Source organism: Mirounga angustirostris, unplaced genomic scaffold (genome assembly GCF_029215605.1).
Source record: "Mirounga angustirostris isolate CCGP_5_RB_7025 unplaced genomic scaffold, mMirAng1.0.hap1 SCAF_13, whole genome shotgun sequence".
In the NCBI taxonomy this organism is placed as follows: Eukaryota; Metazoa; Chordata; class Mammalia; order Carnivora; family Phocidae; genus Mirounga; species Mirounga angustirostris.
The window spans coordinates 102,362,258-102,379,559 of NW_026991721.1; the positions used below are offsets into that span (position 1 = coordinate 102,362,258).

The 17,302-nt window shown below is 37.9% G+C and overlaps 1 protein-coding gene across 16 annotated transcripts in view; it reads left to right on the forward strand.

Moving 5' to 3' along the window:
• Positions 1–17,302, forward strand: part of ARHGAP20 (Rho GTPase activating protein 20) — a 127,024-nt gene that overhangs the window by 91,198 nt on the left and 18,524 nt on the right. For 15 of the 16 annotated variants that reach the window (XM_064577454.1, XM_064577451.1, XM_064577452.1 and 12 more), the window contains 5 exons: positions 240–281; positions 1,166–1,250; positions 4,289–4,366; positions 6,750–6,816; positions 9,122–9,310. In XM_064577454.1, the coding sequence (XP_064433524.1) occupies positions 240–281; positions 1,166–1,250; positions 4,289–4,366; positions 6,750–6,816; positions 9,122–9,310 (461 nt within the window). The remainder of the gene's footprint in view (positions 1–239; positions 282–1,165; positions 1,251–4,288; positions 4,367–6,749; positions 6,817–9,121; positions 9,311–17,302) is intronic. The other variant, XM_064577461.1, reaches the window with a different exon arrangement.

Consider the following 17,302-nt stretch of genomic DNA (forward strand, 5'->3'; position numbering starts at 1 on the left):
GCCATAAGGTAAGAAAATGGCCCTGTCTTGGATCCATTCAGGAGGTTTTAAAAGAACTGTACCTGACGGTATAGTTTTTCCTGATGGGAATTTTCCATTTGCGGATTCTCCAGAGTGCAGTGGTGGGCCACTCCCTCTGTAACAGGCTGTTGATACTTTATCTGGATTGATAGTCTCAGAGATGTTAGTATAAATGTGTTATGTGTTTAATTTTTCTCTCCTATTTTCTTTGGTTGTAGTTCTCCAGAACAAAAGGACAAATGGCTCTCTCTCCTTCAGAGGTATTTTTTTTCCAGTATAACATATTCTTAATCTTCAACCTGTAGTTAAAAGAATTAAGTTCTTCTATGCAGAGATGTGCCCCAAACTATTCCCCTTTTCCTTAGTAGAAATTACTCATTTACCCTCAAAATAAACTATTGTTTGAACTGTACGCTAGCTACTGCTTACTGTAAACAGTGTTCTCTTCAGTCCATGTATTCCTTACTTTCTAGGAAAGAGAACACTGAGGTCTGGTTAGATCATTCTCGACAAAAATTAGTCAATAATCTCTCCCATTTCCACGTCTCCAACCTACCATTTGGAGTGAACAGTTTCCTCAGAGCATGTATTAGGTTTCCATATATGGAAGGTTTTCTGCTGAACACCTCAAAAATCAATTATCCTCACCTTTGAGCATACAGACTAAATGGTCAATTTAGGTTTCTCTCTTATTTCCATAACCCTTCCTTCCTTCCTCCCCTTGCTACCTTCCTAAGGGAAGATTTGCGCTCTACCTGAGAGCTAAATGAGAAGTAAAAGGCTGTCTTGGTTTGGTGTAGTAAAGTATGGTACATACTCCTGTACTTGTCAGTAGGATTCCGGGCCTGTCCAGGGAAGGTAGGAAAGCTTGGAAGACGAAACACCTCCCCGAGGTGCCTAAACCTGACTGTGCTGCTCAGACCTCACTTGAAATCGTTTTCATGCCCATACCTAATGTCCTGAGAATTTAATTCTCTTCCAACCCATAATGTAATCAGATTTTGCTGAGTCTTTCCATCTGTCTTTTAAAACATAGCATATAAGTATATTGAAGATATTAGCAAAATAGATTGATTTTAAAATAAGCCATTAGCAAAATCCATCTGACTCAGTGTTGTCTTGGGTTGTTGTTGCATTTGATTAGATACATCAATCTAGAGAAAGAGAAGGACTACCCGAAGAGCATTCCCCTCAAAATCTTCGCCAAGGACATTGGGAATTGTGCCTATGTAAGTGTTTCTAAGCCAGAAAATTAAATTCCAAGTCCCTGCATAAAGCAGAGCTCCATGGATGAAAAGACACAGGCAGGCAGGCAGACAGACAGACTGTGGATGTGCTATGGAAGGCAAGCATTTAGAAATACCATTGTGGGAAAATGCATTTTCCTGGGTCTATGTATGTCTTTGTGTATGTGAAAAGTAAACCCTAGAGAAAATGAAGCAAGAGAAATTCACATTAACTACAGTATTTCGTATTAACACTTAGAATATTCGCTTGTCAGATGTCTCTTTCCTCCCTCTGGCATTAATGTTTCTCTGGACCCTTTCAATAGCAGCTGCAGAGGCTTGTAGTAAAGCCATTTTCACAAGGATGTATTTCCTATTGGTATTAAGCAATTTTTTCCAACTTGTCACTTCTTAAGTAGAAGGTGGTTTAAGATAGTTCTTCATTCTCTGAATATTTAGGGATTGAATCCCTTGGGTTAATAATGGATGAGCTAGGAGAGATGACATTTTTAAGGGATCAGCATATTTCTACCTCACAGTTTTTATCATATTGGTCAAATAAAAATTAAGCCTATTTAGCCCCAGTTATTATGTATAATTTGATGACCGGAAATATAGAACAAATACCAAGATGTTATCAATGATGAACAAAATGGGAATTTACGGATATTTTTATGATACAATGCATTACCATACTTCACAACAGCCCTGGATCACACGGCAAGAGATGTAGTACAAAACAGTTACGTTTTGGCCAAAAGCAAAAGTTATGCAAATGTTCTGACATGAGTGCCAGATGTCACTGCTTGAGGGAAATACTCAAATTTTTTATGGTGTGAAACTATAAAGATCTACTGTAGCAAAGTAGCAAAAAACAAACAAACAAAAACCGACTGCTATTTTTCTGCCAGCTTTGATTCAGTTGTATGGCAATTGGTTATAATTAGGATTTTCATGGAAAATCCCTTGAATTTTTTTTGAGATTTTCAGTGTATGGAAAGTGTGTGCTTGAGAAAGGCCCAAAATTCCATTCTCTTTGGAAGAGAAGACCAGAGATGTGGTCAGGCTGGGTGCTCTGTTTTTATCACTAGTATGCTGGTTAACTCAACGATGATGACACACCGTCCTTAGCTCTCTGAAGCTGCATCATGACCAGAGTCTCCTTTCAGGGAGCCTGCTTCCAGAAAGAGTGATTCCCCCCGAAAATAGGAATGTATGTATGGAAAGCATTATTTATCCTTGGCCTTTAGTTATACACAGCCGGTCAGTGAATTCTGCTAACATGGAAAAAAAAAAAAAGCCACATTTTCATTTTTGCCTGTTTGCTTTATTTGTTTACTAGCCACAGAGGACTATCTGCTGAAATTCATTTGTTTTGTCTGCCAGAGAGGCTTGCAAGGAAAACACACACCTATGATTACTGTTTTGACTGTATGTTATCTTAGAATCCAGGTACATTAGGAGATACTATGAGTATTACAGGAAAGATTCTTCATTTTACAAAAGACTTCATGAGAGAATTTCTTTAAAATTTAATTTAAGGTTAGGTTTTCAGACTTAAAAAGAAAAGCAGATGCCTGTCACAAAATTATATCTCAAGTTAAATCCCAGTGTATAAAACACCTGTATCACTCTGGTGGAAGACGGACACTGGTGTGGGTGCTCTAAGCCCTGCCTGTTGGCTTCTGAGAGACTTACGCATAATCTTTGGAGCTCAAGAGCACAATTTGAAATCAATTAGCAAACAACTTTAAGAGGCAATTTGTCATGTCAAATAATCAGCTCATAGAGGAAAAAAAAGTACTATAATGGAAAGATAAGTGGTGAATTGTGCGTGGATTTCACTTAATGACATCATTTTTGTTTTTATATCATTTTGTTTCTGCCTATACTTATTTATACCATTTAAGCCCTATCAGGGACACAGCCCTAATTGCTGATTCATCTGATAATTATAATATGTAAAACCTATGTGCATAGTAAATATTTCTTTTTTGATAGCATAGCATTGTCTCACATTTAAAGGTCTTAGAATTCAGTGAACTCTATACAGATATCTCAAAATCTTGTTAATCCCTTTTCTATTTGCTGCAAACTATTTTTAAGTAGTAATTTTTTTTTAGATTTTTATTTATTTATTTGACAGAGAGAGACAGCGAGAGAGGGAACACAAGCAGGGGGAGTGGGAGAGGGAGAAGCAGGCTTCCCGCCGAGCAGGAAGCCCGATGTGGGGCTCGATCCCAGGACTCTGGGATCATCACCCAAGCCAAAGGCAGACGCTTAATGACTGAGCCACCCAGGCGCCCCTTAAGTAGTGATTTCTAAATGTAGTTTAGCACAGAGCTATCAGAGATCTCCTATTAAATAGCAGAGTTGGCAACAGAATTGAGCTTTCTAAAATTCTCAGTCCTGTTTGCCAGACTCACTGGTTTTAAGGTGTCTGCAGATTTCAACACTGAAAATCTCAGAAGCCACAGTGTTTGACATAGTGCTCAATAAATAATGTTTTTAAAAATTCTAAACTTTAAATGTCTTTTTGTAGCCAGTTTTTATTCTGATTTTACCTCAACTTCTTACCATGCAAAGAAAGGACTGTGAAACCCACACTGTGAAAACAGTGCTCAGGAACAAGGAGAAAGTGATCCAGTGTGCTCCCTGTTTTATCACACTTTGCGTTATGGAAATGCAATTATGGAGATGATACAGAGCACCAACTTCACTAGATTTTGGAGGGGTGGTTTGGGAGGGTAGTCCATGTACTCCCTCTCGTATGTAGTTAATCTTTTTCTTTCTTGCTGAAGGTCTTATATTTTGTGAGCTACATGTCCTTTATATTAAAGAGGTTTTATAGATGTTTTATCAAAAAGCATAAGATATAATGGAATGAAAGTAAATTATCATCAAGGGTTTGTTCTACTTAAGTCATTTGCCTGTTAACACTTGAAATCAAAATTTGCCTTTGGGTAATCATTTTATAATAATTACTTATTCACCTGAATTAATGCCCTTTATTTATAACTATATTTCTTTTTTTTCTGCAGTCTAAAACTATAACAGTAACAAATTCAGATACAGCAAATGAAGTTATCAACATGTCACTACCCATGCTAGGGATAACTGTAAGTTACTCTACTAGATACTCTTAATTAAAAACAAACTTTGATACTTTAGAGTCATATAAATATTATCCCTTTTGTCATAAGACAACTTATTACTAAATAATACCAAATTCATGTTTTATTCCCCAAAATGGGGAAAATAAGGACAGTAAAGCTTTTATATTAGATGCTGCTCTTCTGACACTGTAAGACCTGTGTGAACTGGAAAGCATAATAAGATAAGGCTATCATTTTAGAGTGATAATAATATCTATTTTTATTGTATATGCTATATACATATACAGATGGAGGGGTTTCTCGGTATAAGATTGTGATGAGAAAGTTCTGACCTCCTTCCCACTTGTCACTCAATGACTATTCTTTCCTATCTCCTTTTCTGATTCTTCTCCTTTACCTAATTCTCCTATTATGCCAAGAGTCCATCAGTCTTAGGATGATGAATTCTGAAGGATTTGCTCTATAGTAGAATTTATACCTGAAGAACACATAGCTAGAATCCATATTCACTGGCTGTAGATCCAGAAGATGAGATGGCTGGTACCTCTGATGAATTGGTAAATTAAAAAAGAAGCTTTGAATTAGATCATGGAGTTAAAGAGCTTTAGTGTGCATACCACATGTTCCCCAGTTTTGCATTTAGCTTCTGCTTCTTTCTGTTTTGTGGGGCAAAGGTAAGTGTTTGATATTTTATTAATGGAGAGTATTGGCATGTTTGAGGATGAGGTAAGGAGAACGTTGGAAAATTCTCCTCATCTCCTCCCTACCAGTATATAAACACCACATGGTGGGTCTTGTATTAAAGGAGTGACTTTCAGAAGGTTGGAAACTAAAGGAAGCACTTGAATAACACCATTTCTTGAGTCAGATTCTCTATAAATATGAAAGCACAATGTTACTATGATGTAACATGTCAAATGTTTTAGATATGCCATAGTGTAATAAGTTATATTTAGATTTACTTATACATTGTGCTATCATAAGCCCTTAAGCACTCAGAGAAATCAGACTTTAGGGTAAGAAATCTGATTTTTTTTTTTTTTTTAGAAATCTGATTTCTTAAATTTAATAGTATATTTAAGCTATAATTAGATTTATATACACTGGGTAAAACAGGCACTTCTGCATTGATTTCTAAGCTTATGTGTTTATGTCTTGGAAAGAAAGTGTGTAGTTTAAGGAAAAGGAAGGAAGATTAATTAATGACATGACTCATTTATGCTTTTCCTTTGAAAAAAGTGATCCATCTCCTGACACCAAAAATATTTATATTCATTATAATTAAGAATTGAGGCTATTTGGTTATACTGTTTTGTTCTAAGGGATTATTACAGTGTTTTCAGACACTACAAAAAAAAAAAAAGAAAGGATTTTCATTAGATTGCTTGCTCTCCCTATTTGCAATAAAATGTTTTGAGTAGAGGATGGGGAGGGAAGTGACAAACAGAGTAGGGGAGGGCACCAGAGGCTATTCTCCACAGCCAGGATCTTCCATTATAAGGTCAGAACAATGATTTTTAATAAAAAATAAATAAAGGCAGGAATATTTAATATTGCCAATCTCTTCTAGCCTCATTTAAAACATTTTTACTTTATCCTCTCCTAGAGGATGCAGCAAAGTTCTTAATTTATTTATAAATAATTTAGTATTATTTCTTTCAAGTAAGATTTTTAGTATTGCTGGGCTATAATTCTGCTAGTGAACAATTTCATTGTTTTCTATGGCTAGGCCTATTCTCTAGACAGAATTCTTGTCCTTTCTGTTCCCAGGACTGGACTTGCCCAAAATAAAACCAGTGTAGACTGTGCCAGCTACCTATCTCGTCAGAGCCTCTCGGTCATTCTCCTTCTGCTCAGAAATAGCTGAGCTAATAATCAGCCTCTGAGATTTTACTTTTTCATCACAGACACAGCACTGTTTTGGCTTTCTGGATAACAAGGATGTCTTTGCAGGGGCTTGTTGGAGATTTAAGTCCAGTAATCTCTGAGAAGTCCAGAGACATAGCAGAAATCAGGACTCTAAAGAAGAGATTAATCTTTTAGAAAACCAGGACATTTCTTTTTGCTTTGTAAAGAGACCTATAATTTTGAGTTCTGTGGGCTACCCATAATTGTGAGGGCCTGCTTCCATTGCAGTCTGTGGATCTCTTGTCATCAGTAGGGGAAAAGGGCAGGACTCCTGAGTCCTCTGCTAGGGATGAGAAAGGGGAATATAGGTTGTAGCAATTAGCACTGCCATCTTCAAAAACTGTATCCACACCCATGAACCTGAATAGCATTTATATCATCTCCACTTTTTTCAAAACATAAAAGTGCCAAAAAAAAAAAGTATCCTTATTCAGTTACCAAACATGAAAGAATTATTATTACTTCTTTTATTCCCAAGGGCTCTGAGAGAGATTACCAGTTATGGGTCAATTCTGGCAAAGAAGAAGCACCATACCCACTTATTGGTAAGTTCCTTCAAAAATCTAAGATGGGATTGTATTTTAATTATGATTCTAAATGTCTCAGAGAATTGGTCATGTGGTCCTAAATGTAGGGCACCATCAAATATTAAATCTCATATATCTATTTATTCATTCGATACTTACCTATCAACCATTTCCTAAGTGTTAGACAAATACTGTCTCTTGATTCAAGCAGCTAATGGTACAGTTAGTTGAGAAGAGCAATATAAATTTCCGTTTCTATTTTTTCACTTTACAAACAGAGCTATTTTGCAAACCTTTTTAAATTTTTTTCTATAAGAAACCAATATGTATTGGTATTCTCTTTCCCTATACATTTATTTTTCACATTCAATTCTTGAATTTCCTGTTCCCTTTCCTCCCTACTACATTGCCTCTTTGGAAGACTATCTGTAATCCAGTCATGCCTCTTAATTGATCAATGCGTATTCAAAACCTGTCCTAGGCATCATAATGAAAATGAGATTAACCCATTTAGAGTCCTAAAAATATTCACTGACTTATCAGCTAGTTACTATTTCGGGACTTTGCTATTTCTCTAGACAGATTTTCCAGCATTTGTTCTGAGGAATTATTGGGAAAAAGATTACATCTCCCCTTGTTTAAATTATTCAGCTAAAAAATACATCTTGATCAGTAAGGTCACTCCGTGTGGTTAACAGAAATAGAGCAATTAAAATAAGGGACGGTATCTGTCACAGATCTTGAGATGATGACAGTAATAATGATGAAGATGATGATTTCCACTAATAATTTTTAAATGCTCACTATCTGCCCCATACTGTGCAGAGCATATTATATGCATTATCTCATGTAACTCTTTCATTTACCTGGGAGATCACTACTGTGTAATTCAGAGTGTTTCAAGTGATCTGAATAATCTAAGACCAAACCTTTCTGTAAAATATATATTCTCAGACTTAAAGTAAGCTGTCATGTACATAGCTGAGGCCAAAATTCACCGCATTTCTGGTTTCTTTTTTAATGTTGTCATTTTTGTCAAAATCAGTGAGCAACCAAGTTGTGATGAAAAAATACTTAGTTAAAATATATAATTGTTTTCATAAAATATATTAATTAAAACTATTTAGATGGTAGCTTTTGGGCTTTAAAACAGCTTCCAGCTTCATTGCTAACTCACTAAAAGAAGAAAGTATCCATGGGACCTGATTTAGCAGCAATTCTCCATCGTATATTTCAGTGTGCCTTGGAAAACTTCAATTGTAGTTTAGCTGCTGGCTTTTTTTTTTTTTTTTTTTTTTTTTGGCCTTAATCCCTGAAGCAGCTGTAATGCTCGATATTATTGGAACATTGATATTGTGTACCTCTGTCAGATGGAAAGGAAAGGGAAGAGTTCACAGGGTTACATTCAGTGATAAATTAGGAATAGAAGAGAACTTACTCTCTGTACTTAAAAAAAAAAGGCAAATCTACAGCACAGTGGTACTTGAAGGTTTAAGTTAAGAAAATGCAATCACTGAAAATACTAAAGAGCAAAAAGTCATGTTGCAGTCAGATGTCCAGGGTTTAGTTTTTCTAGTTTGCAGATTACTTTTTGAATCCTTTTTCTGTGTTTCCGGTGCCCTGCAGTCTTCCTTCTGATTATTGCCTGTGAACACCACCCTCAGAGGGCAGCAGTGGGAGGGAAGCATAAATCAAACCAACTAGTCCTGATGCTCTGGATTTGTAACTCTGATGATCTCACTAATAACTAATGAAATGTCTTTTTCAGACGGACATCTTGTGTTCAATAATAGTGATGCTTGAAATACATAGATAGCTTTTTGCCCTTACTATTTAAATTATGTTAACCATTAAAGTTCACTTACTTGATTCTTATCACTGTGTGATAAGTAGGGTAAATATTTTAAACCGTAGATTTAAGGCTGAGAGATGTCAAGGATTTGCTGAAGATTTACAGATATATTAGTGTCAAAGGAGAACTAGAGTACCTTTAAATAGTCCTGGGTGCGAACATAGGAAAAGTCAGCATCCTGCAACTCACAAACTAATCTGTGCATTCCAAAGAAGATATTCTTTAAAGATTTTTTTTCTTTTTGAGTTTTTTCTGCACCCCCTCCCCACCACCTGCTTAAAACTACTTTGATAGGGCCACCTGCATCATGCAGTGGTCTCCAAGTGCAGGAGCATGCACAGTGATCAGTCAACAAAAGGATGCTTTATTTCCGAAGTCCCAGGAGCACATTGCAGTGTATTCTAGTATGTAGCACACGTGCTCACAGCGCCAGTCAGCCCAAAGTCTACATTCAGATTTTTCTCTGTGTAGGGCATGAATATCCCTATGGAATTAAAATGAGCCATCTTCGAGACACTCTGCTCCTGGCACAGGGCTCGAAGGACACCAGCACGCCTTCCAACCTCCAGGAGTCCTTCCTCATGGAACAGCTGCCCCGAGAGATGCAGTGCCAGTTCATCCTGAAGCCCAGCCGCCTGGCTGCAGCCCCGCAACTAAGTGGTGAGTCACTTCTCCTTCATGGAGCCTTTTTTTAGCAAAAGTTTTTATTCTTGAAAACAAAGTTAATACGAAGGCAAAGACCCCAACTTCTAGCCAGATGAGATATTATTTTCTTTTTAATTTGCTGAGTGTTTTGAAGGGAAAGATGGAGTTTTAGAAGATAATTTTATAAATCAGCAGTAGGCGTGATTGACTTGGAACCAGCAGCGGGTAGCGGTACAGTCTGTTTCTTCTTTCTTCGCTCTTCCTTCCCCTTTAACCTTATGCTCACGGCAAAGTGCAAGGCGCTAGGCCGCGCTGCAGGTGCTTCAATGCCTTCTTTGTACTGTAGTATGTTGCACTGTGTGTCCCCCTAAATGGTCACATTGTAAGCAGGAGCCTGTTGGTGATGAGAGTCAGGACACTGTGATGCCTTGCGTGGATATGGATAAGTCTGGGAAAACTGAGATGATTTCCATGGAAATCTCTCCTTGGTCTACTAATCTAATCTGAATTCCCTGTGAGTATAGCCATCTCTTTTACCCACTCCATAATAAAGACTCTGGAATGATAAAATGATATTCAGCATAAGAGGACCATTATTTACCCTAACCCAAGTTTGAGCTTTAAGCCCTCAGTCTGAAAGTGAGACTGTACGGGAAATAGGAAATGTATCGTACGGGTAGTGTGAGTGGGGTAGCAGAAAATTGATGTTGCATGTCCGTGGCTGCCTTTGTCACCTTGAACCAGCTGGGGGATCCAGTGAACGTGGCCACTCTTTCATCGGCATTCCCCCTCACAGGCACACTCCCCCCGTCAACTCGGTGCTGATAACCTAGACTCCAGCTTGATAGTTTACCGAAGTCCTCCGTCAGGACTGCACCATCTTGCCAGTAGAGCTGTAAAAGCTGCACGTGCACCAGTCAGCTTCTTTCCCAGGATGGCAAACCGAGTCCTGGGGACTCTGAGGCTGTTTCCTCACATCTTTGGGCCATTTTGAAGGGGTGTTATAGAGACATTATAGTTGTCCATCCACTAATGTGTGAGCTCCGTGAAGGCAGGTATTTTGGTCTGTCTTGTTCACTGCTGTATTCCCAGCACCTGGAACCATGCTTGACATATATAAGTAAGTACTCAGTAAATATTTGTAAGATGAATTTATTAATAGGTCGGTTGTTACTGTTCTTTAAAGATACAAAAGGAATATTCCCTGTATAACTAAGTTGAGAATATTTTATTCTTCTACCTTTATACTCGGGTTTTTCAAAACTGTTTCTTTGTGTCCCTTGTCAATTTTACTTTAATTAATTTGACCAATAATCAGGATTCAAAAATCCTAAAAGTTTTACCCAATTTTGCCAATGACTTGCTTAATTAAATTGTAGGTACTCTCTATTAATCCTTTCTTTCTCCCTATTGGAAGTTAAGATAATAAGGGTTGCAGCTCTAAGATGATTCATGGGAAATAGGATCAGGGATGGCATAATTATAGAACAATGGTGCCTACATAGCTGGACATCAGTCACCTGTTACAGGTGAACCAGCTCTGTATTTTTTTTTTTTTAAGATTTTATTTATTCATTTGAGAGACAATGAGATAGAGAGAGAGCATGAGAGGGGGGAAGGTCAGAGGGAGAAGCAGACTCCCTGCCGAGCAGGGAGCCCGATGCGGGACTCGATCCAGGATCATGACCTGAGCCGAAGGCAGTCGCCCAACCAACTGAGCCACCCAGGCGCCCGTATTTTTTTAATACATAAGATTTTGATGAACAGCTGCTTTGGAAACCACTAATTTAAATCAGGAATCAGCAGACTTTTTCTGTAAAGGACCATATAGTAAACTTTGCAGGTTGAGAAACAAAATCGAGGAAATTATGTAGGTACTTATATGACAAAAGAGAAAACAAATTTCCACTCATTTTTTTATTGATTATATTTAATATATAGTAATAATTGAGTGCAACTTCATGTAATACAGGTCTAGTAATGAGAACAATTGAATTCTTCTGGGGGAATAACATTTTGCATAATTGGAATACCAAGTTCATAATTGAATGAAAATGTTCTGATCTGTAATAAGATTTTATATATTTTATCATCTTTGAAAATATCTTTTCACATAGATAGGTAGTGCCAAATACTGATATTTTATTTGAGCATATTCTCCTTTTTGAAGGCTTTTGTGGAATTTTGTTAGATTATTCTTTGGTGTTTGGTTTTTAGCAAGTCATTAGGCAGAAGCTCCTTGATTGCACAGTTAAAGGATCTTGAAATATGGAAATTTCCTTTGCACTTGCATTGAGGTCGGTAAAATATCACTGGAACTATAGTTTGAGCTCAGAAAATATATCTGCTACAAATTTGTGTAAGAATGAAGACCTTGCTTCTTCTAACTTTTGACAGGATGAGAACTGTAAAAACAGTTCGACATTACTCTTGTGATTAAATGTCAGCTGTTTCAAAATGAACCTTTCAAGAGTTTTATATGTAAGCATTTTTTTGCCTGTAATTTAGGTTGAATTCATTAAGAAACATCAAATTTGCAGTAAAAACTAATTTCCAAAGCCATTCACCACTAGGAAAATCTTCTCATTCAAAAAAATTTCAATCTCAGCCTTAAGTTCAAAGATCACTATAAAACTTTACCCCTGCTGAGCCATTGAGCTGCTATGTGATAGCACAGGTCAGGGTCTTCAGCTTCTGTTTCTGAAAGAAATTCACAGAAATGGCAGTGGGTAAGTCCAGGAGAGTGAATGAAGTTTACTGTTGACAGTACTGATCCAGTAACACCTATCGGGTCTTAACACCTATCAGGTCTGACCTACCAGATGCAAATATTTCCCACACAGTACTGCTGATGAATAATACAATGAATAACCATAGGCATTAAACACTACATTTTCACAAGCTTTGTAAATTTGTCAAATTATATCTTTTTCTGCTCCACACACTTTGACCACCATAGCAGATTCCACTTCAGGTTGTACTATTAATTTCTCAAATTCTTTGAAAATATTCTCACCTATAGTTGTTCCATGCAGACTAGTCAAGGCTAATACCTCAGTCACTTCAAACAAAGCACTGACTTCTCGAATAAACAAATGAGTAGTACTGGTAACATTTGCCAACTAATCAAAAACCAAGGATAGTGGCTTGAAATAATTTGTCTTGTTTTTAGTTTCCTATTAATATTACTGGGAATGTCCTCAACTATTCAAGCAGCTGTTCTCACCATAAGGTTAATAGTCTTTTTTTTTTTTTAAGATCTATTTATTTATTAGAGAGAGAGCGTGCACATGCACAAGTCGGGGGAGGAGCAGAGGGATGGAATCTTCAAGCAGACTCCCTGCTGAGTGCAGAGCCAGATGTGGGGCTCAATCCCACAATCCATGAGATCACAACCTGAGCCAAAACCAAGAGTCAGATGCTTAACTGATTGAGCCACCCAGGTGCCCCAGAAGGCTAATAGTCTTGTCTAGTTTCTCTGTACACATCTCTTCATCTACTGCAAGCACACAAAATTTAAGCAGCTCCCCATTGGTAAATGGCTTTCCTTGCATTACTAACAATGAGCCACTTAGAAACTGACTTTTGTTGGAACCTCATTTTTGTTTTGTTTTGTTTTTTTATTTTTGGGAAGAAATTCTGCCATGCTGAAATAGTTCATTTTAAATATCCTGAATTCTTATAATCAATACTTAATTCTGAGTTGGGAATATTGTGATGAGTTCTTGGTATGATAATGTCAACATATAAATGTCAACATTTACCACCGCTGTTATATTATTGCATGATTAGCACAATACTTGCCATTTATTACAACAACAAAGTCATCCACATGGCTCTGTGCCTTAAAAGCTCAACACTAGACATGACAGGTTAATAAGAAATTAAAAATTTTACAGTATCAGGATATACAAGGGACTCAAAACACTATCCAGATATAAATGTGTCACTGTAGTTTGCCTTTATTGAGCAGCAGTGCGAAGCAATGGGAGCAACACTGATGGTCTTTGTCACAACTACTCAGCTCTGCCATTGAGCATGAAGTGAAAGCAGCCATGGACAATACTTCGTAAATGAAATGAATGTAGCTGTGTTCCAACAAGATTGTTATAGGTAGTAGTAAAATTTGAATTTTGTGTAATTTTTATGTGTCACTGAATATTCTTCTTTTGATTTTTTTTCAACCTTTCAAAAATGTGAAAACCTTGCAGGCTATCCAAAGAGAGGTGACAGGCCAGATTTGGCCCATGGAGCATAGTTTGCTGCCCTCAGATGTGGAATTTTCTCAAATGCTTTTTCTATGTCTATTGAAATGATCATATGATTTTTATCCTTCATTTTGGTAATATGGTGTATCACATTGATTGATTTGCCAATGTTGAACCATCCTTGCATCCTTGGAATAATTTGAACATGGTGTATGATCCTTCTGATGTATTGTTCAATTTGGTTTGCTAATATAGGCTTGAGATTTTTGCATCTATGTTCTTTAGGGATATTGGCCTGTAATTTTCTTTCTTGTGTCTTTGTCTGGTTTTGATATCAGGGTAGTGCTGGCCTTTTAAAATGAATTTGACAGTGTTCCTTCCTCTTCTCTCTTTTGGAAGAGTTTGAGAAGGATTTGTATTAATCCCTCTTTGCATATTTGGTAGATTTCCCCAGGTAAGCCATTCAGTCCTGGACTTTTGTTTGTCGGGAGGATTTTAATTACTGTTTCAATCTCCTTACTAGTAACTGGTCTTTTAGATTTTCTGTTTCTTCCATTTTCAGGTTTGTAAGGTTGTATGTTTCGAGGAATTTATCCATTTCCCCTAGGGTGTCCAATATGTTGGTGTATAATTTTTTATAGTAGTCTCATTGTCTTTTGTATTTTTTGTAGTATCAGCTGTAACGTCTCCTCTTTCTTTTCTGATTTTATTTATTTGAGCCTTCTCTTTTTCTTGGTGAGCTAGCTAAAGATTTGTCAATTTTCTTTATCTTTTCAAAGAAGCAGCTCTTGGTTTTCATTGGTTTTTCTCTTGTCACTCTAGTCTCAGTTTCATTTACTGCTGCTCCGATCTTTGTTATTGCCTTCCTTCTACTGACTTTGGGCTTTGTTTATTCTTCTTCTAGTTCCTTGAAGTGTAAAGTTGGGTGGTTTATTTTAACATTTCTTGTAAGGCTGGTTTAGTAGTGATCAACTCCTTTAGTTCTTGCTTTTCAGGAAAACTCTTTATCTCTTCTTTAATTCTGAATGATAACTTCACTATGTGTAGTGTATTCTTCGTTGGAAATTTTTTCTTTCAGCACTTCAAATATATCATGCTAGTCTTTCTAGGCTGCAGAGTTTCTGCTGAAAAATCAAAGAGTCTTAAGGGAGTTCCCTTGTATGTAGCGAGTTGTTTTTCTCTTGATGCTATTAAGATCCCCCCCTTGTCTTTAACTTACAGCATTTTAATTATAATGTGTCTTGGTATGGGTCTCTTTGGATTCATCTTCTTTGGAACTCTCTGGGATTCCTGGATCTGGGTGTCTCTTTCTTTCCACAGCTTAGGGAAGTTTTCAGTCATTATTTCTTCACTTAAGCTTTCTGCCCCTTTCTCTCTTTCTTCTCCGTTTGGGAATCCTAAAATGCAAATGTTAGTCTGCTTGATATTGTCCCATAAGGCCCTTTAACTGTCTTTACTCTTTTTTCATTCCTGTTTCTTTTTGCTGCTCACATCAGGTAAGTTCCTCTGCCCGGTTTTCAGGTTCACTGATCCTTTCTTCTACTTCCTCTATTCTGCTGTTGAACCCTTCTACTGTGTTTTTTTAGTTCCGTTTCTATACTCTTCAGCTCTGTGATTTCTGCTTAGAACTTTGCTGTATTTTCTCTCTTTTTGAAGTTCTGTGTTTATCCATTCTTCTCCTGAGTTCAGTGAGCATCTTAATGGCCATTACTTTGAACTCTTTATCATTATTTATCTCCACTTCGTTAAGGTTTTTTTTTGAGGTTTTATCTTTTCTTTTGTTTTTAATATATTCCTGTGTTTCTTCATTTTGCTTAACTCTCTATACAAGTTTCTATACATTAAATGAAGTAGTTACCTCTCCCAGTCTGGAAGGGCTGGCCTTGTGTAGGAGATGAACCTTAACATTCAACCCTGCCCTGGCTCTTGGTTATCTCTCAAACCTTTATGATTGTACAAGAAGCCTATTTTATTATTAATGGCTCCCAGTAATTGAGGGTGTGCCAAGACCAGTCAGTGTTCCAAAGGGGAGGATCTCATTCAGCAGCTAGATTTAAGCTGATTGGAAGCCAGACCCCCAGACAGCAGCTTTTAAAGAATGCAAATATAAGCAGTCCTGTGGGACCACAAACGTACACCCTGCTGGTCCCTAGAGGTAGACCATCTGAAGGTGTCCCCTGAGCATCAGTAGCAAAAGTCAGGGCTCCAGATGCATGTATAAGCTTCTTTCTGGGAGATAGTGGTGACCTGTAGGGAAGCAGAGGGGAAGTGCAGAGATGGTGTCTCCTGTCCTATGTTCCCTGAGAACACCTTCATAGCCTCTAGATGTGTGCCAAATCTGAAGCTAGCCCCTAAAGCTGAATCTCCAGGACGGGCAAGTAGGCCTCTTTCACAGAAAGAATGGGGGTATGTTTTCAGTCTGCTGCCTGCGGTGCCCTGGGTGTGGTAGTCTGCCAAGAACTGTGTCTGACTATTACAGTTTCATGGGACCCAGAAATGCAGGTCCCCTTGGCCTCCAGTACCAGGTAATCATTGGGCATCCCCAGGGAGATAGCCACAAAAACTGGTCATCAGATGTGTATATCTCTGGGAGATACTAGCACTTGAGCAAGCAGAGGGAGAACAGATGGTGTCCACTGGTTGGAACAAAGCAGAGGGGGAGTGCAAAGATGGCACTTGCCCAAAAAGGGGGAAAAAAGGAAAAAGAAAAATAAGATAAGAAAGAAAGAAGAAAAAGGTAAAAAGAAATAAAAAGAAAAATTAAAAAAGAGGGGAAAGTATGGCACCTGCCAGCTTTAGTTAGGCAGAGGGAAAGCGTAGAAGATGGTGCCTGCTAGAAAGGAATATATATATATATATATATTATAAAATCTACGTATATAACATACATACTGTTAGCTTTAGCAAGGTAGACAGAGACCAAGAAGCTTCCATCCCCAGAGAGTATCACAATGGGTCCTTACCCCTCAGACCAATGCTTTAAAATTAGGAAATGAGTCTCTTTCACATAAAGTCTGGGTGCTTTTCAAAGAGCTGCTTCTACACTAGGCTGTGGGTCCAGTGAGTCTGCATATGGGCCTTTCAAGAACCGTTCCTCAGTTCGGCAAAACCCTGTGGGTCTCATGGGTGACAACCCTGGTGGTTGTCAAAACCATATATTTGGGGGCTCATCTCTCAGGCTCCAGCCAGTCTTACAAGTTAGGATGTCTCATGTGGGGTACAAACCCTTTATTCCTCAGGGAGAAGCTCCAGGTTTTGAATTTCCTCCCAATTGTGGATCACCATGTCACGGGGCGGTGGGGGGCGGGGGGGGAGGAGTTTATGGTGAGATTGTATCTCAGCCCTTCCTACCCACTTTGGTGTGGTTTCCTTCTCACTTGCCCAGTATGAAGGTGTTGCTGCACCAGTTTTTAGGGTTTTTTAGAGGAAGTGGTTCCATATATAGCTGTACACTAGATGCGTCCATGAGAGGAGGTGAGTTCAGATTCTTCCTACATTTCCACCCTGCTAGAATTTTTTTTTATTTAAATTCAATTAGCCAACGTATAGCACATCATTAGTCTCAGATGTAGAGTTCAGTTGCATATAACACCGAATGCTCATCACATCATGTGCCTTCCTTCATGCCCATCACACAGTTACCCCAGCCCCCCATTCACCTCCCCTCTAGCAACCCTCAGTATGTTCCCTATAGTTAACAGTCTCTCATGGTTTGTCTCCCTCTCTGATTTCTTCCCATTCAGTTTTCTCTCCCTTCCCTTATGATCCTCTGTGCTGTTTCTTATATTCCACATATGAG